We start from the raw sequence: 24664 nt of genomic DNA, 5'->3' as shown, positions 1-24664 counted from the left end.
CAGCCCTATACTAATTCATACCTCAGATTAGCCTACTTCAAGTTAAAATATTCAGATTTCTCATTCATTGTTTCTCCCTGCAGGATGTTTCTCCTTGTGGGTGCTCCAAAGGCCAACACTACTCAGCCTGAAATTGTAGAAGGAGGCCAGGTGCTGAAGTGTAACTGGAATTCCAATCAAAACTGTCAGCCAATCATATTTGATGCTAGAGGTACTCTTTAATCTTTAAAGATATGTTTTTATCCATTGAGATCTGAATAAATTGCAGAGATGAAAGCAATGTATCACTCGTTAAATATTTGGTACTGATGAGAAACACTTCAAACAAGATTCGTTGTTATGACCATTTAATGGCATTGACATCAAATAATGGCATCTTTGCTGGCTAGAGGCTTCACTTTGAAACTGAAGAATACTGTGGCATATTTTGTTTGAAAACACACAGAGATTAGATTTTTGTGATAGGCAGCCAAGAGGCTGTGGACTGCACAAGGCCATGAATCTGTTGGGTGGCATCTAGACCTGGTCTGATCATTCTTGCATTCCTCTGATCTAGGATATTTTCTGGCAGCCATTAAAGAATCCTATAATCCCAGAAGATAGAATTTCTCTTAGAAGAAATAAAGGGAATGTGTGTTATGTAAAGAAACAAGTTCAGGCCTGTGATGAAAAATTACACCGTATATAAGCCATGTTAAAAGAGATCTCCAAACCCAACTACTTATTATAACTCTTATGAACTGATGTTTCCTGTCTGCTTGGGCTAAAGTTTCTGACAATAAATATATAACATGTATAAGACATGTTCACTAATTATGCATTGAATATTTAAAGACATGTATAATTTTATGTGCTTGTGTGGGAACATTTCATGTCCCTATGTGGGAAAATAACAGCATAACCCAGTGCATTCAGTTGCCACTATCTTATTTATGATAAATTGTCCTTTGGTTTGCATTAGTTTTCATGTGCTTTACAAAAATTAAATATAGATATTCAGAATAAAAAGAAAGAGTAATAAACAGAAAACAGACATAAGACGAAATAACTATGCTTACAATGTCTAAGAGAAGCAGGTAAGGGATTTAGCCTAATTTAGAAACCAAGGATACTTGTACTAGGTGTTACTCCCTGAATGTCCAAACCCTGTAGTTGGAAGGACCAGCTAGGTCACTATGTCCAATACTGTGCTCAAGGCAGCAATCAGAGAAAAAGCATCCTTAAAAGAGGGCCTTGTAGTTTTTATTTGGATACAGCCAGTTTAAGGTGACGATCCCTCTGAATGATTGGTTCCACTTTTCTTACTGTTTGGAAGATTTTTCTATCTGTCAATCAGAATCTGACTTCTTGGAATTGTTCCACAGCACTTATATAATGAAATCTCCAAATTCTCTTAACCCTCCCTACCAACCTTATGTTAGGCAGTTTTCAGAGTCCCCCACCACTTAGAAATGGGTATGAATAGAGAAAGACTCATATCGAGTTCAGGAAAAGGTACAAGGATATTTCTGCTTCTCCTTAAAGAATCTAAGCTAGACTTCCCCCGCCCCCCCTACAAATAAAGATCTGTTTTTACTTATTTTTGTTCAAATGGTTGTTCTGTTTTGGATACAGTGTTTTCCAAGCCTTCCAAGCAAAAATATTTTTAACTGGAAAAGGAAGAAATCCTAACCCCTAGTTACTGAGTCAGAGAGATTAATGTTTTTAATGCTCAAATCCTTCATGAGCAGAAAAGGGGAGGGTGAGAATGTACTTTTCCTCCAATTCTAGTGCTGATGTTGCTTGTTGGAAAAGGAGCAGTGCAAATTTGGAGCAAAATGTCCTGCTGTAAATGGTTACCAACCAACAGCATCTTTGGGAAGGGATCAAAATCTATAAAAATGTGGGCACAATATCACAATCAAAGTCCTGTCCTTTTTTGTATGTGCAGCAACACTGTCACACCTTCTGTCTTGCAGATTTTAACACATAAGGATACACACCCTGTGAGACCCATGTTACAAAGATATATAATATTGTATCTTATTCCTGACTTAAATTAACACAAATACAGCATAATTATGGAATGCTGAAGGAATAAGATCAGGGGTGTCAAACTCATGGCCTGTTGGTCGGACGCATCCAGGAGTGGGATGCTACTGGTTTGGCCCGGTTCTATAGAACCGGTAGCTCTGAAAAATTCGGTGTCTGCTGCTCTGTTTGGCCACCCGCTGGGGCTCTTGGATGTCCTTTATTTCCTGCTTTTTCAACCTCAGCTGCTTTGCGTAGCACAGCTGAGGTTGAAAAAGCAGGAAAGACGAGTTTGAAATGCTGCGCACCTGCATGCAGCGCTTATCAGCTATCTGGGAGGCACAGCTGAGGCTTTTGGAAATGATCTACACATGCGCCTAAAATATATTCTCACCAGAGGTGGGATTCTATCTGCTGGAGAATCGGCAAATCGTGCCACTGGCTGGCTCCTCCCACTCCTTACCTGGCATGTGCGCCATCAAACTTGCCTGCTAAATTGCTATTTTTCCTCCCCCGACCATCAGCTGCTGTGCCGGGAGATTTAGATTAGCTAGAAAGCTGGAAATTGTTGAATTTCTTGCTTTCTAGCTAATCTAAAAGCAGAGTTGAACCTTCCTTAGGACTGAAGTTTCTGTTTTTCAGGTAGCTGATTGCAGAAAGATAGATCTCTGAATGAATCTGTGATTCTGTGAGCAACTCAATCTGCCTGCCTGCTTTGCCTGATTTTGGGTAAAAGTTGCTCTTTTTTAATAAAAAATTCAATATTTACATACATAGTGTGTTGTGAGTTAATTTTGTGAGTTTGCTTGCTCCCAAATTTTATGAGTTTGCTTGCTCCCAAATTTTATGTGACAGACTCAGGTAGCTGATTGCGGAAAGATAGATCTCTGAATGAATCTGTGATTCTGTGAGCAACTTAATCTGCCTGCCTGCTTTGCTTGATTTTGGGTAAAAGTTGCTCTTTTTTATAAAAAATTTAATATTTACATAAATATTTATAATATTTACATACAAGCCATGCCCAGCCAGTCACATGACCACCAAGACACACCCACAAATTAGGACACACCCACAAACTAGGCCACACAGAACCGGTTGTTAAGAAAGTTGAATCCTACCCCGGATGCATCATGTGCTGGCCACCCCCACCCCCAGTTTAAAAAGTCATGATTGACGCTAAACCACATGGCAAGGTCAGAACAAAAATTCACTTTGTTTAGCATTAATTTTAAAATAAATAATACATAAAACAACAACATTATGACTGCTCCCTGTGTATAGAATAAAGTTCTCTTCCTACATAAAACAGAACACTTCTAGGTGGTCTGCAGCCTTGGAATCTTTGGTTCTGTAGCTCTTCTTTTCTGGATTCCGTCATTCAGCCCATCCTCATGCTTTCTTCCACCTTTTCCAAATCTGTATCTGTCCACAAATATTGGGATTGACTATTTGGAGGTTACCTGGTTGGATAAGGTTGCTTTATTTCAGGATCAGGAAACATTTGAGGGGCCATGTACTTCAATTCAACTTTCAGGTGAAGCAGTGATAATACTACAAGAACAGTGATACTACTTTTTGGCTTTTGGGATAGGTTAAAGATTATTGAAGGTAAGATGCTCTTATTTCCGTATGAATCCCTCCAAATTCAGCATCATGATTGAATTTCCCTGGTGCAGTTTTGGAAGGGATTGGACGTTTCAAAGATGGAAATAACTTGATTCCAAGAAATGACTTTATCCCATTTCCATTCTTGTTGGCCATCCCAACAAAATCAGCTTGCTGAAAGTTGATCATTTTGCCACTGAATTTCAGTGTCACAATCTTGGGTGCTGGGTAGCCATAAATGGAGTGTTGGAAGGTACTTGTGGCCTGCAGAACACCCTCTCCTACTATGTTTATCCTGTGTGGTATTATTCTGTTGAACACAATTTCTGTTTTTGACACCTGCAATGATGGACTTGTTTGTGCTGAAGCCTGATTCTTGCAGCTTGTTTTAAGCCAGCATGTGGAATGGCCTTTACAAATCATGTGGGGATGATTAGTAGGATTTTTTATGAGGACAGCCCTTTGTTTTATTTCATTTTGCTTTAAGCTGTTGTGACGTGATACAGGTATTCTTAGTTGTTGGCTGAATTTCCTATGGCTTGCTTAGCTAATGTGTCTAATCTGAGGACTTAGGTTATTTTTAAACAGGCTTGCTAGTTAGAGCACAGTTGTATGTTGAAGATGTATTGTTGCTCTCATATACCAGCACTTGATATCTTTTAAATAAGAATAGTATGCTGTTAAAAGGAATAAAATCTCTCCTTATTTTGATATCCCTCCCTTAGGTTTTTGGATTCTCCATCTTCTACTTCATGTCTATAAGACTAATGCTGGGTCTTTGGCTGAAGCAGTTCATGCCAGCCTCCTCCCACACACTGGAGAATATGCATTTATTGTTGAACCCAGGCTCCCATCTCATCTCATGACATAGAAACAGGTCCAGCAGGCCTTTCATCCAGTCTCAACTTACGGAGTTGTCAGACAGTGAGTAATATCCTGGACTAGTCAAGCTGTAGCTTGTTTTATAGGTGAATGGGAAGAGATTGGTTAGGACTAGGAGTGACATGATAGCAGTGTTCCAATACCTAAGGGACTGCCACAAAGAAGGGGTCAACCTATTCTTCAAAGCACCCAAAGGCAGGACAAGAAGCAGAGGATGGAAACTAATCAAAGGAAGAACCAGTTTAAAACTAAGGAGAAATGTTCTGACAGAACAATTAATCAGTGGAACAACTTGCCTCCAGAACTTATGGGTGCTCCAACACTTCTTAAGAAGAGATTGGATAACCATTTGTCTGAAATGGTATAGGGTTTCCTTCTTGATCAAGGGGTTGGATTAGAAGACCTCCAAGGTTTCTTCCAACCCCGTTATTCTGTTCTGTTCTATTATACTACTCTGGAGATCAGTAAAAGGAGTGGCTTTCATATTTCTTGAGCAGTTTTAGGTGGCTAACACTTCCTTGAGACCTAAAGACATAGAAATGCTAGGCATCATTCAGAATTCAACTTGGAACTAATACATATCTTTAGTACCAAGTCTTCCTTATCTTCCTAACTGAGTGCACCTCTTAATGGTGCCGCCACCACAATTTGGGAACCAGATGGTTATTTTTGGAGGTATTTTTGTTTGCCACTTGTACTAAAAGTGTGGCTAGTAGGGTATACTTTAAGCTTTTTCAAGGTGAAGTATCTATTTTACCCATTAACACAGAGGTGGGCAACTATGGCCCCTTTATGACTTGTGGACTTCAACTCCCAAAATTCCTGAGCTAGCATGGCTTGCTCAGGAATTCTGGGAGTTGAAGTCCATAATTCATAAAAGGGTCATAGTTGCCCACCCCTGCATTAACATCTACCTTCCCCTAATCTGGATGATCCTAGATGCTGTTGGCATCGCCTAAATAGCAATAGCACTTAGACTTCTATGCTAACTTATAGTGCTTTACAGCCCTCTCTAAGCGGTTTACAGAGTCAGCCTATTGCCCCCAACAATCTGGGTCCTCCTCTGACCCACTTTGGAAGGAGGGAAGGCTGAGTCAACCTTGAGCCTGGTGAGATTTGAACTGCCAAATTGCAGGCAGCCGGTAGTCAGCAGAAGTGGCCTTCCTCGTTTTCCTTCCTTCCTCATTTTTCCGACCTCGGAAGGATGGCTGAGTTAACCTTGAGCCATCATAATGAGCCATCCTGTCAGGCAGAGTTAGCCTGCAATATTGCATTCTAACCACTGTGCCACCACGGTATTATATACTGTATATACAAAATGGAATACTTATATAACTTAGCTAAAAAGTATCTAGAGAAGAAATTAAAATCTAAATATGGATTACTTTTTATTTTTTTAAACAAATGAAATTACTCTTTTAAAAAAAAGAGAGAGACAGACATTTCCCTTGACAGAAAGAGAGCGAGAGAAATTTCTATTGTTTTAAATACTATTTTCTTTGCTTTCAATCCTCCACACTTCTACAAAATAGCTGTAACTGTTCCTGTATCTCAGTCATAAGTCCACTCTGCCTGCGTTAGTCCTCAGTGCAGCCTAAGGCTGGGTGTGGTGACCAGATGTCCAGAATTATGTCAGATAAAATCTGAAGCTTTTATGCTTTTCCACCACCATCAGTGCCCTGCTCTTCCTTTCTTGCCTACTTGTTTTTGTGCATTCAGGCAGTGCATGGAAGGAGTCAGAGCATCTCTGGGAACAGTAAATGGCACAGGAGATTGGTGGCAGCAACAGACAGACCACAAGGAAAAAGATATGTAGGGAGTGATGAGGCAGCCTGTTTTTAGAAGGCCCCACATTTCTGCGGCCTAATGAAGATGCATACTTGTAATCCCCTTACATTAATTCTACGGTAACATGAACCCAATTTTTGCAAATTGTACAATTGTTTATTTCCCCCTGTTTATTTCGTAGAACCCTGTTTATTTTTTAGAATCATAGTGTCAGAAGTGGTGCTTAAAGTATTGTGTAAAACTTCTTAATGCTGTGCCCAGTCCCCTAAAACTATGGCTAAGTACACTGTGGCTGGGTGTATAGTTTGAATCCTGTCACTAAGTGGTCAGAGGTTGAGTAGATGCCCATGTAATATAAATTCTCTCCTTTTCTTAAATACCTTGGCTGGATATATTCAGAACAAATAACTAGTGCTCAAATTCCAATTTAATAAGCTTTCAAAATAAGGGTTTCCTTTATGGGGCAACACAGCTCAGTTCTCACTGAACTGTTGAGAGCATTGTTGATCACAGTGATATAATGCCGACAATAGACAGCTTTGTCGGAGAGATGACACCGGCAAGCAGGCAGGCTTAGATATTTCTGTGACCCATTTTGTGGGCGGCAAATTTTAAAGGGGATCTTTTCAACTTTCTCCATCTCAGGAATTGTGCTGATGCTTTTAAGAAGTCATGCAGGAAATGTGTGCTAGAAGTCTGGAGAAGGAAATTGGTGAAGAGCTGCTTCCCTTTCCCCCATCATGAAGTAGATTAAGTTAACAGAAATGTGGTTGAACTAATGCGAAGTGGGTGGTTTGGTTTGGTTTAGTTCTGTTTTGGGAGCAGAGGGAAAAGGAAGTCAGAGGAACTATTTTTTATAGCTCATCATAAAAATGTTTTCCTACCAACATGATCCTCGCATCATGTTCTTGTGGGGATAATCAGTAAATTAAAATAGAAAATATAATGACTCAGAGAAGACATTTCTAACATAAAAACCACAAAAAGCTGATGTCTTTTTTTAATACAACTGTGTCTAACATGCATATTGTTTTTAAACTTTTTTTTTTTTTTTGCTGTACCCTGCCCAGGTCACTTCTTGTAAGATGGGTAGCCATATAAATTAGATAAAAAAATAAAATAAAAAGATTATCTATGATTTAGATAATTTTGCTAAACTATTATTAGGAACAGTTATTCAGCTGAAAATCTTCCTCTATTGATCTATCAATTTGTTTGTGGCCTTCCCCAAAGCTGCCCCTGAAGTAGACAAACTTTTCCAGATTGCATATCCATTCTAGAGAAGAGAAAAGGCTTCAGCTCTTCAGAACGATTCAGAATTCTCAATTATGCTCTCCTCAACTTGAACGTTGATACTACTCAAAGCAGAATAGTGTGTAAATCTCTGAAAGATTCCAAGGGATCAGAATTTAACGAATAAAAAGAGGACAGAATGGCAAAATTCAAAAACAGCTTCGTCCCACCCTCACCTTTTAAATTAAAAGAACTGGGGCAGTCAGAAAAGTTTCAATTCCCCCTAAATTAGATTTTTTGTTAATTTATTTGTTCATCAAAAAAAAAAAAAAAAACATTTGTATAGTCTCCTCATTCAAGAAGGGGTTCCCAAAAATTCTAATGCCCTGACACTTTCAAATAATAAATTAACTTCTGTCAATCTCTCCTCAAATAAAATGTGATTATTGAAATGTTGGGCAAGAAATGATTGTACCATATTTAAAAATCACTTTTTAATTTCAACTGTCTAACCCAACAATGGTAGAACCTTGCATGTTTATAAAATAAAACATTTTCATTGGAAATAAATAATTAAATCATACAATTTTAACCATTGTTTTTAACAGAAAGATGAACTTGTTTCATTATGTATAATTCCTGAAGTCTGAGTTTTCTTTTTGAAACAGCTGCTCCAAAATCCAGCCAGCGTGGGTGCAAGTCCAGTTAGCAATGCAGCTTCCCAAGTGCAAGCCATGTGACTTGCAGGGCAAAATTGGAGGCCTTCAGACTGTGCTTGGAACTTTTGTCTCTGCTTCGCTTAGACAAGCTGACAGCCGACTTGTCTAGGCAGAGTAAGAACAAGTTCTGAGAACCATCATGGTGTTTATATGCAAACCCCTCAAATTTCCAACCCTTTCATGTTTGCTGATGCCTCCTAGGAGGTCACAATCTATCAGAACTCCATGCAATCATATGCATGGTTTTTCAGAAACGTATTGTTCTATGTTCAGTAGTGCTGTCTGGCATGTTCTGTTAATATTTCATTAAAAAGGAAAAAAAATGCTTAAAAAAGAGTTAAGGTTAAGATCAGAGTTGCTTGACATTTGAATAGCCATTTATAGCAAAAGACATAGGTATAAAATGTATACAGAGACAATTTTTTTCCTAAACCTCAAACACAAAAATTAGGAACTAGGATAGAGTTCAAAAGTATTACAAGTTTATTTCATACTATACCTACATACAACAATCTGAACTACTAACGGTCAACATGAATTGGTGCCAGATAAGAGTCAACGGACTTCAAGGGGGACTGGACTTAGGACTCTTACGGGAGCATAGAAATTCCAAACTGATTATGCATTTGACCCCACCCTCGGGATCAGCCTGGTCATTTCTTATACAAATATTTTGAAAGTTCTATTAATATTTAACATACGAAATTGACTTGAATTTTCAGGATGTTTTAGACAAAATTTCTCCCCCAAAATAAAAAACCGTGTGGTCAATTAAAGATTGGTTAAAATGATAAATTGATAGATTTGAAATACTGGTTCATTTTTTTGAATTGTTTTTTGAATTGTTTGTATAGGACGTTAATAAGAATGCATCTTGTGTCTTAAACTACCTAGATTTATTTATCCTCCACGTTCTGTTGAGAATGTTTTTTTATTTTAAAAAAAAATTATTTATTTGTCAATTGCTTACAAGATAATAGGTATAAATAAAAACATAGTTATGAATACATGGATACATATAAGAAATATATATATATATATATATATATATATATATATATATATATATATATATATATATATATATATATATATATATATATATATAAAAATATATAACAGAAACAATAGGACAGGGATGGTAGGCACAGACCGCTTAGGAAAGGGATGAGGTCAATAGTAGACAGTATAAGGTTACAGTTTTTGGGGTTTGGGGGAAAAACTATTAAGATCTATTAATAATGTTCTATTAAGATGTTCTACTGTTCATCTTCAGTTATATTTCCAAAGCAGAAATAAATACTGTTTAGAAAAAATACAAAAGGTTGGAAATATATTGGGGAGCAATTTATATCTCAACATACTCTAGAGCTGTGTGAAGACCTCAAATCTTGTGATGATGCCATTAGAAAGCATAAAGCTGATTTAGAGGAAGGTCACTTTGTCTAGCTTTGTTTTGTTTTGTTTTAAGAGAGGGTATAGGAACAGAACATCTAGCTGAATTTTAGCATCGGAGGAACTTAAATAAAATTTTGCCCATTCTTAAGCCGAAAGATCAGGTCATTTTTTGAAAATAAAAACATCAACATCTCAGCAAGATAAAAATAATTAAAGAGAACATTGCAACTGTAACTCATTTAAAAGTAATTTCTATGTAGTCTCTGTGTTTTTAGTTTCTACAATGTTAGTTCCTGTGATTTTAGTTTCTACACTCTCCCCATATTGGTTGTTGGTGATAGTCCACTGTTGTACATCTAGTGGGCACTAACTTAACAGTGGCTACTTTATAAGATATGGTTCACCAGATGCTACGTTTATCTTGTGAGGTAAGCAGTTGCAGTATTCTGCTTACATATTTCAATAATTACTTGAAAGCAATCCTTGCCAAAGTTGGATATGTATAGGTAGCAAACCAAGGAAAATAATTGATCTGGCTCAATAAAAGCTTTTTTTTTAATGTACTTTTGCTTCATTTTTTTTGTCTTCTGTATGCTGAAGCCAGCAATGGCATTCTTGCTAAGAGGCAATGATGTTATAAAAAGGAAGTAGTTACGGGTGTCTCTCATTGACTTGCAATAACATAGTAAGAATATTTACTATTCTTTAGTAAAGCACTTTATTTTGTTTTGGTTCAGCTATGCCCAAACATAGGGATGCATTTTTTAATTTAATTTGGTATTGATTAAAATATTACAATCCAGCTCTAATTGAATCCAAAATTTATCAGGCAAACTTGCAAAGGCATAATGGTTATCTTTCTTTCATCCCCACCATGGCGTATAACATTTGATATTGTTTTATTAGTCACTGTGCACACATTAGATAATTTATTGTCTAGAATTATTTTAACGGCTTAATGGAGTCATTATTAAATGTGGCACAGTTTCTGAAATGTCAATACCTTGCTCAGTGTTCACCTTATTAAATCAGAAGCTTTCTTTCTTTTTTTTTTCCAGTAAAGGCTAATTCATATTTAGCAGTCAGCTTATGCTGCAGAAAAAATAGTGTCATGTCATACCATGAAATGCCGTCTTCTCAATTCTGGTTTTATATGTATTTGCTCCTAAGGCTTGGTCTCGTGTAACCAGAATTAGCTCCTCTGTGTCTTTCTTCAATTTTCTTGCTCTTAGAGATTGCCAGGTCTTGAAATTACCTGCTTTGCCTGTTAATTTTTTATGTTCTAGCCATGTAATGCTTTGCTGTGCCATGTCTCTTTTCTATTCTTAATTTCATCTTTTTTTGTAGGCCAGTTTGATCTTTCTGGCATTCAATAAGCCTTCATTAGTGCTAATTTCAGTGCATTTTCTTCACTGTCCATCCTTCAAATATTCTTCCAATTCCCATTTTTCTTCTTCAGTTGTCTGATGCATTTGCACACCTAACTATTTTCCTTGGTAAGTAGAGTATCAACAGCGCTGCAAGGCATGATTCATTATCATTAATTTTCTGGTCTTCCTATCCATGGCTTTTAGTTCTGCTTGGATCCAGCCCACTATTCCAGCTGTGATTTAATGACAGGAATTCCCCAGTTGTTACTTGCTCTGATGGTATTTCCTGAGTTTGGACTTTTAAGATATTTGTTCTCATGATGTCTTCACCACTAAACTACTTCTTGACTTGTGTTTGATGTTGTCACCTTGAAGAATGCCCAGGTATTTGTAATTATAAGTCTTCATCCAACTCTTGTTATTTTTATAGGGCATCTTAATTCCTTCAGTTTTCACTATTTGTCCCCTGTTGGTAGTGAGGATGCCACATTTGTGCAATCCAACATACATTGCATTATCTTTCCTGTATATACAAATGGTGTTTTGTATTAATTTTATTTTAAATGGAGTTCTTCCATACAGCTTCAGAATATCCATGTAAAGGAGGCAGAATAGCCTGGCAAATGTTCTTAATGTTTAATAGCCATGGCCTGACTTGTTTAGTATTATTGATAGAGGAATCTATTATTATAGTTTTGTGCTGAGCTGGGGGGTGGGCATGGCCTGTGTGTGATTCATCTGGTCAGCAGGCCGCCAGTTTGACACCCCTGCTATAGATAAACATCTGGTCTGAAATAGTGGGACTGTTCTTATTGTTTCCTTAACATTTGTCCTAGAAAAGGATTAGGCAGCCTTTGCTGCCTTAAATATTTCTGAGTTGCAACTCCCAGTGTCCCTTGGAAACATAACTGATAACGAGGAAGCCTGGGTATTTTAATTGGGAATATAGTACAACCCTTGCCCTACAGCATATTTTTTTGCATTCCGGAATGGGGATGACAGGGGAAGTGCATTTTCAAAGTTTTATCAGAAAGTTAACTGATTTTGAAAAGCACTTCCTGAAGCTGTAAAATTTAAATATTACTCTAATAGACGGTTTCCCTCATCTTTAGTTTATGGTAAGGATCTGCTGTGGCTGTGATGAATTGATGGCTTTCTGTACTGAGATTTATGCAGTGTTGTATTGAGATTTATGTAATGAAATGTTACTATATTTGGGGATAAATGAAAGCCAATTTTTGAAGTTCTGTTTTAAATACAGGTAGTCCTCGACCTACAACCACAATTGAACCCAAAAATTTTGTTGCTAAGTGAAACATTTGTTAAATGAATTTTGCCCCATTTTACAACTTTTTGTGCCACAGTTGTTAAGTGAATCACTACAATTGTTAAGTTAATAACACTGTTGTTAAATGAATCTCGCTTCCCCATTGACTTTGCCTGTCAGAAGGTCACAAAAGGGGCTCACATGACCCCAGCACACTACAACCGTCATCACAAGTATGAATCAGTTGCCAAGCATCTGAATTTTGGTCACGTGACCATGGGCAGGCTACAATGATTGTAAATGTGAAAATGGTCATAAGTCACTTTTTAAAGTGCCATTGTAACTTTGAACAGTCACTAAATGAACTGTTATAAGTTGAGGACTACCTGTTCTTACACTTATGGGGAAATGAGCCTTAAGAAAAGCATGGAATCTCGAAAATTAACTGATATGGCAATGACAGCATATGAATTTGTAACTGTCTGCAACTGGTTGTGGATCTAGCAGAGAGCCACATATTAGCAGAATATAAGAACACACTAAGTCAGAATGAGTTTCTGGAATCCCTCTGATTAAGTTGCCAAAATTCTGTGTGTGACTTCCTGTTGTGGAAGTCTTAAAATGCAGTAGGTTTAGAGTGTAGTATTTTTGTTTGTGTTTCAAACCCAGACCATTATGGTAACCCACAATAAGAATGCAATTGTGTTTCTTACCAGAAATTTTGTACAATTGACAAGGCAGAAAATTAAGTGGTAGAATTTCAACTATCCTATAGTACATGAGTATTATAAGATTTTATAAGATTTTAAGATTTAAGATTTTATAAGATTTTAAATCAGCTGTTTTGCTTTCTGGCAGAAACAGCCGTTTCTTTGGGATTTCCCCAACAGGAAGCAATAATATGCCTAAAGAGGCAGAGATTTCCTTACAAGGTGGATAGAATACAAAGAAGTTTAGATTCATTGCCAGCAGTCTACCAAGTTAACAGAGGAGCTGCTTACTCACAGGAGAGAGGATTTTTAATCATTACCAGCTATGCTTAATGAGAGCATTATTTAGCTCTGCTGGTTTTGTCTTCGGAGGTATAGTCTGAGTTGCTTTCTAAAGAAAGTTAGTGGATAGATAATAAAAAAACCTGGGGATATTTTGGTGAACTCATTGGATTGAAGAGATGAGTGAGCAAAGCTTGAATCATGCACTATTAACAAATTGACCATGTTTAGTAAGGTTAAAGATTGGGTGGTAATGTCTCTGAGCAATCTTGAATGACCTTGACTATTTTAATCAGTTTCCTGAGGGATAACTTTTAGAATTTTGGGCTTTTCCATAGTTTGGAATAGCATGTACTATGATCTCCTTCTGGCTTGTTTCTGATTGGATGATTATGAAATGCCTTAAGGTTCCGTCTTGGGCTTTTTTTCCTTTTAGCATCAACATGAAGCCACAGAAGACCCTCTTACAAATGGGGCTGGAATACCATCAGCATGGGGAGAGGAAGTAAGGGGTGGGTGGGGGGTTGAAATACCGGTTCAGTGAACCAAATGTAACTTTAACATCCGGTTCACTTGAACCGGTCCAAATCGGTAGAATCCCACCCCTGAGAATACTGTAAAATTATAGAGGTTAAGCAAGTATGGGGTAAAGCAGAGAGTGTCTTTCCCATGACATCAGACTACATAATCTGGACTCAAGGGTCTATTGGATACCATATACGGTATATTAAAAAGTGTGTCAATATTTGGTATGAATACAAGCAATTTTATCCATAGTGTTTTGCATATTTTTGCATAGCTTTTCTGAGGGGTCCAAAATTGTTTTTTCTAGGTCAAGCGACAATAAACAAGAGCACATAGGCCTTCGCAATTTAAGGATTAAGATTACATTATAGCTTAAGTCGTGTTCTTGTTTATGTGCAATTGACAGGCTGTCAAATTATGACTTCAACATAAATTGTATTTGTTATTATTTTATTCTAGAAATTTTATCTTTAATGTTAAGCTTTAATTGTACTGGTCTTTGTAATAATAAATATTTGAAATAAACAACAGTCCTTGCATGACAATTGCAGAATCGATTTCTGTATTCATTTGTAAAATTTATACCTTACTTAGCAGTCCTCAGTGGTTGAAGGTGCGCTGAAATGTAGATTACCCATTCACAGTTAAATATCTTAAATACTGGCCTCTTATTTTCTAATTAAATATGGGGACCCTCTCTAGTTGGAAGGCATGATTTTTCTATCCTGGCATTCCTTTACTAACATTTTGCTGTATGGTCTTAAAAAACAGTTAGGTTTTTATGTACCAGTCCTAACTTGCCTTGTATGTAATTTAAATATTAGACTTCTGATTTTCTGCACAATTTTTCTTTCCATGAGAAGGAAGGGAAGGGAAGGGAGGAAGGAAGGAAGGAAGGAAAAAAATTCCAATTCAGTTTATTGACATAGTGAACATATTACATATCGGTAGTCACATTCTTTTAAATTTATGAGGAGAATATTTGTACTTTAGTCATTTTCTAATGGACTTTGACCCTTTATCACGTCTCAGAGAAATGTATCTCAGAGTCTGTGATGAAACAGCATTCAGGCCTTTGCAGGCAAGAAGGCTGAATATGGCTGATATTGTGTTTGAAGAATATGTGCTCTTTGCTCATGAATCATTCTAGATTGGTCTCTTCAGATACACCTTTACAACCTCACATTATCTCAGTTGCAGGATGGCATCAGTTCACAAGCTTAGCTCTGAAGTTATAAATTTGTCAAGTGATGAAACAACTAGTTATATTTGTGTGTACTTCTGTTATCACTTCAGATAGTTTGATATTCATTAAAAGTTAGGATGTTGTCACATTCCAAGGTCATGTTCACAGAATTCTGTCTAAATATTTTGTCTTCTAGGCAACAGAGAATTTGCTCCAGATGATCTTTTGGAATTCAAATCACATCAGTGGTTTGGGGCGTCTGTGAGATCTAAAGAAAATAAAATTTTGGTAAGTCTTCATTTTAAAGCTTGTCACACATCACTACCATGACTACCTAATATGAGATACAGAATACAAGCAATAAAACATTTTTGGAATTATGACCATATGTTTTAAAGGCTAAAACATATGATAAAATAAATATGGATCTAGCAGCAAAAAAAAAAAAAACCCACAGCCCATTATATAAAAAAGAACCACAACAAAATAAACCAGTGTCTAATTTAAAAGTATTGCAATCATAACAGGCTTAAGGGACTAAATAAATATTCAGTTTCTGTGCCAAACTGAATTACTTTACAATATCCAAATATAAATTCTGAAAAGTATATGAAAAGTTCTTCCTTATAGGTCACTTCTTTGATCAGAGCCATAGATGGCTTTAACATCCAGTAGATAAATATAGCTTTGTCAATTAATCAGGGCCAAAATCAATTAGAGGTTTAAAAGTAGTATTTTAAATTGGGTCCAGGGATTGATTGGGTGTCAGTGGAGATAGAAAAACTCTGACATTATGTAACTAGTTCACTGAATACTATGGCAATCATATTTAAGACTTTGAAAACAGAAAAGGAAATGTCTAAATCAGTGTTTCTCAACTTCAGCAGCTTTAAGATTTGTGGACTTCAAGTTCCAGAATTTTCCAGTCAGTGTGCATAAAGGGATGACCTGGTTTGTATTGAAATCTTAGGTCTGTCAACTGTAACTCAATTGCATGGGCTCAAGATCATACTCAAGACTAAGTCATACCTTATAGAGATTCTCTCAGCTTCATTGCACATTAGCATAAAATTGATATACAAGCTCTTCCCCTTAAATTTTCTTGGCTCATTTGAACACATGCATGAAGCCACTACTTAACTGAATTGTAAAATACAGCACATTGATTCCTCCCACTTCATAGTTTAGCAATATCAGCAAACTCACAGCAGGGCTCGTTGCAAATTTAATGTACTTTTTTGTGGGGGAGGGAGAGGAATCTTCAACCCGGTTATTTTAAAACGCACATAATATATCTTATTTGAAAAGTACATCCAGTAGGTAAACAGTATTCAGTTGAATAGACTTATCATCAGCGCATTGGTGTTTTTCTTTGTTTTCCATAGCTGTTTGTTCAGAGACTGCTTGTTGCTCATAACCATTCTTTTCCCTTGATATTTCCCATGGCCATTGCCCTTTTTAAAGAGCTTTCTAAATACTTCCATCTGCAGGCATGTGCTCCTTTATATCACTGGAGAACTGAGCAGAAAGCACAGAGGGAACCTGTGGGAACTTGTTATCTTCACGATGGGTCTAAAGCTGTTGAATATGCTCCTTGCAGGTCAAGTATGTAGAAAATGTCTTGTTACAATTACAGCACAAATTCTGTTTTCTATGTACCATCATATTGCATGCATCGTTGGAAGGAATGTGTCTTAAACATCCATATTTCCCATATTGTTCCTTCATCTCTCTGCAGTCATTTGGGTGGATCCTTAACAGAGAAAACAATTGAGAGAGGGCAAATCTATCTTTTTAGCACTTTCTCTAGAGTTGGATTTCATAGAAAATACTATGAAGATTTGAATCTGGAAATGAATGGAGTATGATTTGGATTTGCTTGTTCTGCTTCCCGCCCCCCACACCCGCCACAATCTCTATGATTTCACAAGCCTGTATCTAACCATGATGATACCAGAATGATAAAGACACAGATTGTGACATCATAAAGGGAGCTTTATCCTTTCGTACTCACTCCTGAATTGATCCTTTTTCCCAACTGAGTGGAATAAGCTGGTCTGTTAGGAGATTTGGGGAAAATAATGCAGCAAATCCAAATTATGTAGGAACTGGAGTGTGTGTGGCCCATTTCGAGTAGGATTCAAAAGAATTCAGGAAATCATTTTGGGTTGGCTTAACATCTCTTCCAGCCAATCATCTATTTAAAGTACTATACTGAAAGAAAGGCCAAGATCAAAAGAATATACAAATGAAAAGATTGTTAGCATTTCTTTTCTGAAGCTCTATAGTCAGAGGATTAAACATGTCATAAAAAGCTTCTTGGACTCTCTCCTAGCCTGCAAGAGATCTGCAGAGGAATGCCTTTTCCTGTTTTAATGCAAACTGCATTTCATTGCTATGTCTGGTCATAACTGCGTTGTAAATGTAGAAGAAAAGAGCATGCTTATCTTTCACATTTATATTTTGAAACAGGCAGTATTTTAAGCCAATGTTGTTAGTAATAGTTCAGAACAAACCCTTCTCTCATAAGTTCAGTATGTCGGTAGATCATACCTGCACAATGTCGGATTGACAAAGCCCTATGAAGTCAGAAGGATAGTGTCTAACAATTTTGCTTTCAGTGCCTAGTTCAATCTCAGAAATGTGTCTGTCAAGCAGAATACATGGTTGGCTGTGCTTCTCCTAGCAGGTTGCCAACTATGCAGTTTTGTCCGAGTTGTAGGAAGTGCAAGGTTACTTATCACTGAAATGCATTCCCAAAAGCAGCTGGTGAGGTGATCACCTTGTAACTGGCCTGTATCACCTAAAAATGTAAGTGAGGAATTTGCAGGACCGAATACTGCCTCTCGTCACCTTTTACCCCCTAAGAAGTACTTGTGGACTAAAAAATAGGGAGGAGGTAAGAATGAATGAATTATGAGCTATTCACAGTGATGTGGGGAAATGGAATGGAAAAACAAAGAGGTTTCTAAGAAGGTAGAGTAACAACTTTTAATATAAGGCTATTCAGAAGAGCCAGAGCCTCCAAGGATATTTCCTATAAGAACTGAATTTTCCTACAATAAATTACAGCATAGTGTTATTTTGAAACAAAAGATATTAGAATTAGCGCTGTCCCCCTGTTCCTCTTCTCTTCTGGAGACTTTGACACTCCATAAGGGATCCAGATTGCAAAACACTGTTTACTTCCTCCATATTTTCCCCCTTCAAGCTATCCTTCCCAGATGTAAGAACTTTTTTGCATTATCCTTGCCCTCAAAGCATCTGTCACAGACTCCTCAGTTTGCACACCAGCTTTGCTAATGTTGTGTAGAAACTTTGTATTACACAACTTTACAAACATTTCCATTGTTTCTTGTTGCCATTAGCAAGCACTGATGCTGAAGGACAGGGCTTTTGTCAAGGTGGATTCAGCATTGATTTTACCCAGGTATGGAAATTATTTCTGCATGTTTCCTTCTATCTCAGAACTCCACAGTAGAGGGCAAAGTATCTAAAAAGCCCAACCCTGGGCAGGGAAATTGACCAGAGGAACTTTACACGGAACATCTTATTGTTTCATTCCTGTGGCCTTAAATATATACTTTTGTAAAGTTGCTGTGAAGTATTGGCGTGTTCAGGAGGTGGGGGAAGGGTATTAAAAAAGACAAAATGCAGTTGTGACTATGCCATCAAAGCCCCACCCTTTTTGTATCTTATATCAAAATTGCATGCATGTGTAAAAGGTGGAGCTTTAATGGCACAGCCATGGCCCCCATCTTGCCTGTTTTGATGAAATTGTGCTAAATGAAATTATTTATTTTGTCCAGGATTGCATGGGAGGAAATCCTCAAAGAAAATAAATGGCTAAAAAATGAGATACGTTAATTCTTTACCGGATCTTGTTCCTTTACACTTAGATGAGAACTTGGTTTAAAAAATTATGTTTGCATTCATATTTTAAACCTATTTTAATTCTGAAATTTTAATTTAAAATGCTGTGATACATAAAAGATATGTACATAAATATACATATACATGGAGACAGTGTACATATATTCTTCTGTATGTACATACATTTGTCATTATATAGTAACAGAAAATGTGTCCAACATGAACAGAAGCAGTGAATTTCAATAACCAAATATTGGAAATAAAAGAGAAGAAAGAGCAGGATGTCATTTCTATCATCTCAGTTTGCCTTGTCCAAGGCAAAGGACTGTACTTGATACGTAGAACAGAAAACGTATTTACTCCCTTGTAGGAGCTTCTTCGACGACAGACCGAAATCTGCGATCGTGCGCAGTTTCAATCTGTGCTTGCTGGAGCGCCCCAAGCTGGCTGGTTTCGGTGCTAAGTCACCCCGTAGAGGTGGTGAAGAGTGGGGAGACCAGTGGTGGCAAACCCTTTTTGGCTGCCGTGTCAATAATTGCACGCATGCTTGCGTGCCAGCACCCAGAAGGCAATGAGTGCTGCCCCCACCCCCTGCACCTGCGCGCACGATCTCACAGTGCGCGGCGCATCTGCACATGCATGTGCGATTCCCCTTGCCGTGCCTCTGCACATGCACATGTGATCACTCCTGCACGCTGCGCATCTCTGCGCATGCGTGCACGATCCCTCCATATGCCACGTGTCTCTGCATATGCGCCTGCGACCCCCAGCGCACACTGCACATCTCTGCGCATGCGCACGTGTCTCCCACGCACGCACCCACGCATGCACACCAGATACCCAACAATCAGCTGTTGGATGGCGGCAGCACGCGCACATGTGTAGTGGGGCTCTTCCGGGCGAGCTCTCACATGCTGGAGGGAATGGTTCTGCATGCCAGTTCCAGCACGCCTGGCATAGGTTCGCCTCGGCCCTAGACATAAGGCTTGTTCAAGTCATAACTTACTTATCACAGCATCCGAATAAGAATGCAATGTTCAAACCAGAAATTAAATGTAGTAAAAATGTAGCCTGATAAAATAAACCAGTATCAGAAACCAATGAGATCTAGATTTCTTTATTTAAACTTTTATCATCCTCAAGGATAGGGTTAGGGTGCTTTTATTAAAACGAAGTAAGTAATGTTACACCATAAACTCCATTCCTTTCAAATGTGTGTGCATCATGACACATGCACGTAAGGAGCCGTCTTTGCATCCTAACACTGCTTTTTCTCTTTGAAATAATAGAAAATACTTGTAGCTCGGGTTTCAAATTTTGGCAGTAGTTTGCTCTCCGAGCTTGTTTCAATTTAGTTTCTGAACATTTCGTTACCAGACCAGGTAACATCATCAGCAGGTTTTTCTTGTACTATTCTCCTTAGCTTATAGATGTCTTGTGTGCCAGTTTGGTCAGTTGGTCATGTAGATTAGTTGTTCATTTGGAGCCATATTTAAATTCTGAGCAGCTGATTGGTTCGCTTGTTGATTGGTGGTTCGAATGGTCTGTTTTTCTCTTTCTGCCTGCTATCATTCCACAGCTGCCATAGACCACAGTTGGTGTAAACCTAGAAGGTGATGCTTCCGATCTTTTCTACCTCCTAATATTTCCTGGAAGAGGTTAGAAAAGAGAGGACACTCATTTCTGAGCTTCAGCAAACTCATGTTCACACCCCTAAATTATGTCTTAGCTTTGCAACTAATATACACCATTAGTGTCTTAACCATTCTATATGATTGGTGAGAATTATTATTTTTTTCAGTAAGATTGAGAGGGAAAAATACATTTGCCTAACTGTGCCCATTCAATCAATGGGTAGCAATGAGATTTAAATGAGATGTGTTATGCAACATTTCCTAGAGATTTTTTTTAACAGTCACAGAACATTACAGAAATGTGAAACAGGGAAGTTGAAATACCACAAAATATGAATGCACTTAACAATATGCTGGAAAATAAACGGAAATACTAGTATTAGACTGGCCAGGATTCTCTGTGAAGGAAATTATACGAAGTTTGAGACATGTCTGAAAAAGCAAAAAAAATATTTGATCAGACACAGTGGAGCAATCTTTAGTCACTGAATGTTGTAACAAGTTCAGCTTAGTCTGAGTATTTATTTTTAGATATTACAATAAAGAAATCTCTTTTTCTCTGTCTTTCCTCTCTAGAAAGACAGAGTTCTACTTGGAGGACCTGGAAGTTTTTATTGGCAAGGTAAAACAAGGGATTTGATGAATAAAATGACAGTTACTTAATTTGTTTACTTTTGGCCTGATGTAAAACAAAATGATTATTTTTTTCATTCCACAAATACTGTGAATTAGAAGTAGCTGAAATAGACATGTTATGGGAATGCTTAGTCTTTTACTTATTGATCTTTCTTAGCTGTTATGAGGTGCCTGATCCTCATAAGGCTATAAGCAGCTGTAGGAAGGGAAATGCATTTAACTTTAGTGGATTTCCTTTTGTAGAGCAAAAATATCTTTTTAGGGCACCTGAATATTACAGAAATCCCAATGTAAAATAACATTTCCTGGTGACAGGCAGAGGCCTAACCATAGAATATGTAAACAATGATTATATTATTTACACATTCCTGAAACAGCTCAATTTTCAAATAGTAATGACCATTTACATTTAATCAAATTACATATTTATATAAAATGTAATTTAATCAAATTACACTATCTGGGCTACTAGATAGTTATCAGGAGGCAGCAAACTCTTTACTTCCATTAAATTTGTCATCTGTTTTTTTGCAGTCCAGAGATATATTTTTTTTTTGCCACAGTTAACTATGAAATAAGCTGTTGCTCTGCTCAAAATTTGAAAATGACTTTTCTGAGTAAGAGAAGTTGTGGAGATTTGGTTATGCACATCTGCACATTAGGCTTTGATGCCTCATGCTTCTGGTAAATTAGGATCCTGGATACAAAGATAGCAATGAATATGATCCGTCTTTATAATGCTGCAAGATTGCTGTTTTTCTACCACAGAATACTGTTGTGGAGATTAATCTGAGTAGGTTTTTCCTGCTAATTGCTATCAATTGTGGATTTAGCCAGAAACTCCAGCTTAGGAATTAGATGTAAGTGCATTTGCTGAATTTTGAGCCACTCAACCAGATAATTAAATAATGGATACAGGTCACTCTTGTTAAATCTATGCTATAGTATACTTGTATAAACTATAGAAAAACTTCTGCTAAGGGCTTATAGATCATATCCTAATTGTGAGTATGTCACATGGGATCATGTTGTCTTTACCCCTTTTGTCAGGCCAAAGATACACTTGGTTAAATTCTTTATACCTCTTTACTGAAATTAACCAAAAACTTGTTAATTTATTTCCAGACTTAGTTTGGCTTTCCTCTATAGTCCTATTCACAATTACCTAGTAATAGCAATAGCACTTAAACTTATATACTGCTTCACAGTGCTTTACAGCCCTCTCTAAGTGGTTTACAGAGTCAGCATCTTGTTCCCAACAATATGACTGGTTTCTAAGCTGACATTATAGAATTGCGTTTTATGACGAAGCAACAAATATCTGCTCAGAACTGTATTATTTCAAGATATTCCCTTTTGCTTTTCTCCAGGCCAGCTAATCTCTGATCAAGTGGCTGAGATTGTGTCAAAATACAGCGCTAAAGTCTACACAACTAAATACAGTCACCAGTTAGCAACACGGTCAGCTAGTGCTACTTTCGATGACAGTTATTTGGGTGGGTACTTAAATGTGAAACAGGAAATATTTTAAATGTGTGATAAAACCAATCTTGGCATTCTCTTCATCATAACATTCACTGGGATGAAGCTTCCCAATGCGATCAGCAAAAGTATGTCTGTTTTTGATGTTTCTGAAAGAAGAACTGTCCAAAATATAGCCAAAATAAAAATGACTAGTACTTATTTACTGGAGAGTTTTCACTTTCCCTCTTCAAGTAATAATTTTTAAAAATGTAGTCTATACTTAAGCTGTATTGGATAATGAATTCCAATTCTGCAATTGTGTACAAGTAGTTCTTGACTTAACAACAGTTCATTTAGTGACCATTTAAAGTTACAAAGGCACTGAAAAAAATGACATGACCATTTTTCACAGTTATGACCTTTGCAGTTTTCCTATGGCCATGTGATCAAAATTCAGACACTTGGCAACTGACTCATATTTATGACGGTTGCCCTGTCCCGTGGTCATGTGATCCCCTTTTGCGACCTGACAAGCAAAGTCAATGGGGAAGCCAGATTCATTTAAGAACTGTGTTACTAACTTAACAACTGCAGTGATTCACTTAACAACTGAGGCAAGGAAGATTGTAAAATGGGGCAAAACTCACTTAACAAATGTCTCGCTTAACAATAGAAATTTTGGCCTCAATTATGGTCGCAAGTCGAGGATTACCTGTATTCAGTTTTTTCCAATTTTGAAAGAGAAATAGCACCCCCTATTAGTCAACAGTGAGAATGATTTCAGGAGCTCCATGAACCAGGTTTATTTTTAAAAAGATGTCTAAAAATGTTTTTGGGTACATCTCAAAATAGAATATCTCCTTGAATTATTGAATGATTAATATTAATTCTTGAGTTCTCATTTTCTCATTTTCATGCTTGACAGGTTATTCAGTTGCTGTAGGGGATTTCAATGGTGATGGCATAGAAGGTATGTCTTGTTCATATTTGCATAAACTGTCCAGAAACTAATGGATTTTGAACACCTGGGGGGGGGGGTTGAAGTAGTGCTAGGAAATAAATAATCCAGGTGACCTGTTGAAATCTGTATTAATTTTTGCATGTCTGAGTCTATTTATTTCAGCTACTGTATTTTTCCTTGAGGCTATGAAAGAATAAAGATCAGAGAAAATTCCTTCTGCTTTCATTGCAGATATAGTAAGAGGTTTCTGAGCCACATTAGGGATTGTGAAAATAGAAGATTGTTGTTGCCTGTTAATGTTGTTTCAATATATTCTTCCTCTCAGAAGTATCCTCATTGATGACAAAATGTAACCTCACAATGAAATCCGTGTTTTTCTACCGTGTTTCTCCAACAATACGGCCTCCACCAATAGGAAGGCCCAGCATGTTTTATTGGCATAAAATCAAATTAAGCCCCTCCCCCCAAATTAAGGCCTATATTAAACATGTGAAATGGGGAATGGTGGGGGGGGGGCTTGCCGTTAGGAAGTACTTTTGTTGCATGCCCGGATATGGTGCTGCCTGCGTTGGTGGGACACTTTGTATCGGGAGACCTTCCGCCACCGTTGCTTTCCCTTCTGCCTTGCTGCCGCAGCATTTAGAGCAACGCTGCGGTGTTTGGCGCAGCCATGCACAGCCAGCCAGGGCTCCTCCCTGCAACCAGAGCCCTGCTGAGATACTTGACTTCAGGCACTCCTGTCGCCGCCTTTCCTTTGCCTTCGAAGGTAAAGCCAATTCTTTTAAAAATGACACCTTACTACAACAAAGCCTCCCCTGCCCGAGAGGGCAGCCCAACCCCACGTGGGGAGGCGAATCTCCTGGGGCCGCAGCGAAGAATCGGCCCACCCCGGGAGAAGCACCCAGCCGCCATCCCTGCCTGGTGCCGAGCAGAGCGCGAAGAGCTTCGCCTGGGGCGCCCAGCACAGCTGACAGGCGGGCCCTCCTTCCCGGCGGCAGAGCTCTCTCCAAGGCAGCAAGCGCCTCCCTGCCGGGCCCTCCACTCATCCCACCAGGACCGCGCTGGAGCTGTGCAGGCTGGGCAGTGCTGGGAAAGTGAGCCGCGGGTGAACGCCCGCCTGC

General features: G+C 37.9%; 1 protein-coding gene across 1 annotated transcript in view; it reads left to right on the top strand.

Moving 5' to 3' along the window:
• The window catches only part of ITGAV (integrin subunit alpha V), a 79020-nt gene that overhangs the window by 19816 nt on the left and 34540 nt on the right, over positions 1 to 24664 (top strand). The window contains exons 2-8 of the mRNA XM_026668029.2: positions 84 to 211; positions 15172 to 15263; positions 16466 to 16580; positions 18344 to 18405; positions 21059 to 21104; positions 22489 to 22614; positions 23508 to 23552. Coding sequence (XP_026523814.1) covers positions 84 to 211; positions 15172 to 15263; positions 16466 to 16580; positions 18344 to 18405; positions 21059 to 21104; positions 22489 to 22614; positions 23508 to 23552 — 614 coding nt within the window. The remainder of the gene's footprint in view (positions 1 to 83; positions 212 to 15171; positions 15264 to 16465; positions 16581 to 18343; positions 18406 to 21058; positions 21105 to 22488; positions 22615 to 23507; positions 23553 to 24664) is intronic.

The sequence above is a fragment of the Notechis scutatus genome, chromosome 1 (genome assembly GCF_049901735.1).
Source record: "Notechis scutatus isolate UNSWTSFEM ecotype Mainland chromosome 1, rNotScu1.2, whole genome shotgun sequence".
Classification (NCBI taxonomy): Eukaryota; Metazoa; Chordata; class Lepidosauria; order Squamata; family Elapidae; genus Notechis; species Notechis scutatus.
The sequence above is the reverse complement of the archived record's forward strand: the minus strand, read 5'-3'. Positions and strand labels throughout refer to the sequence as shown.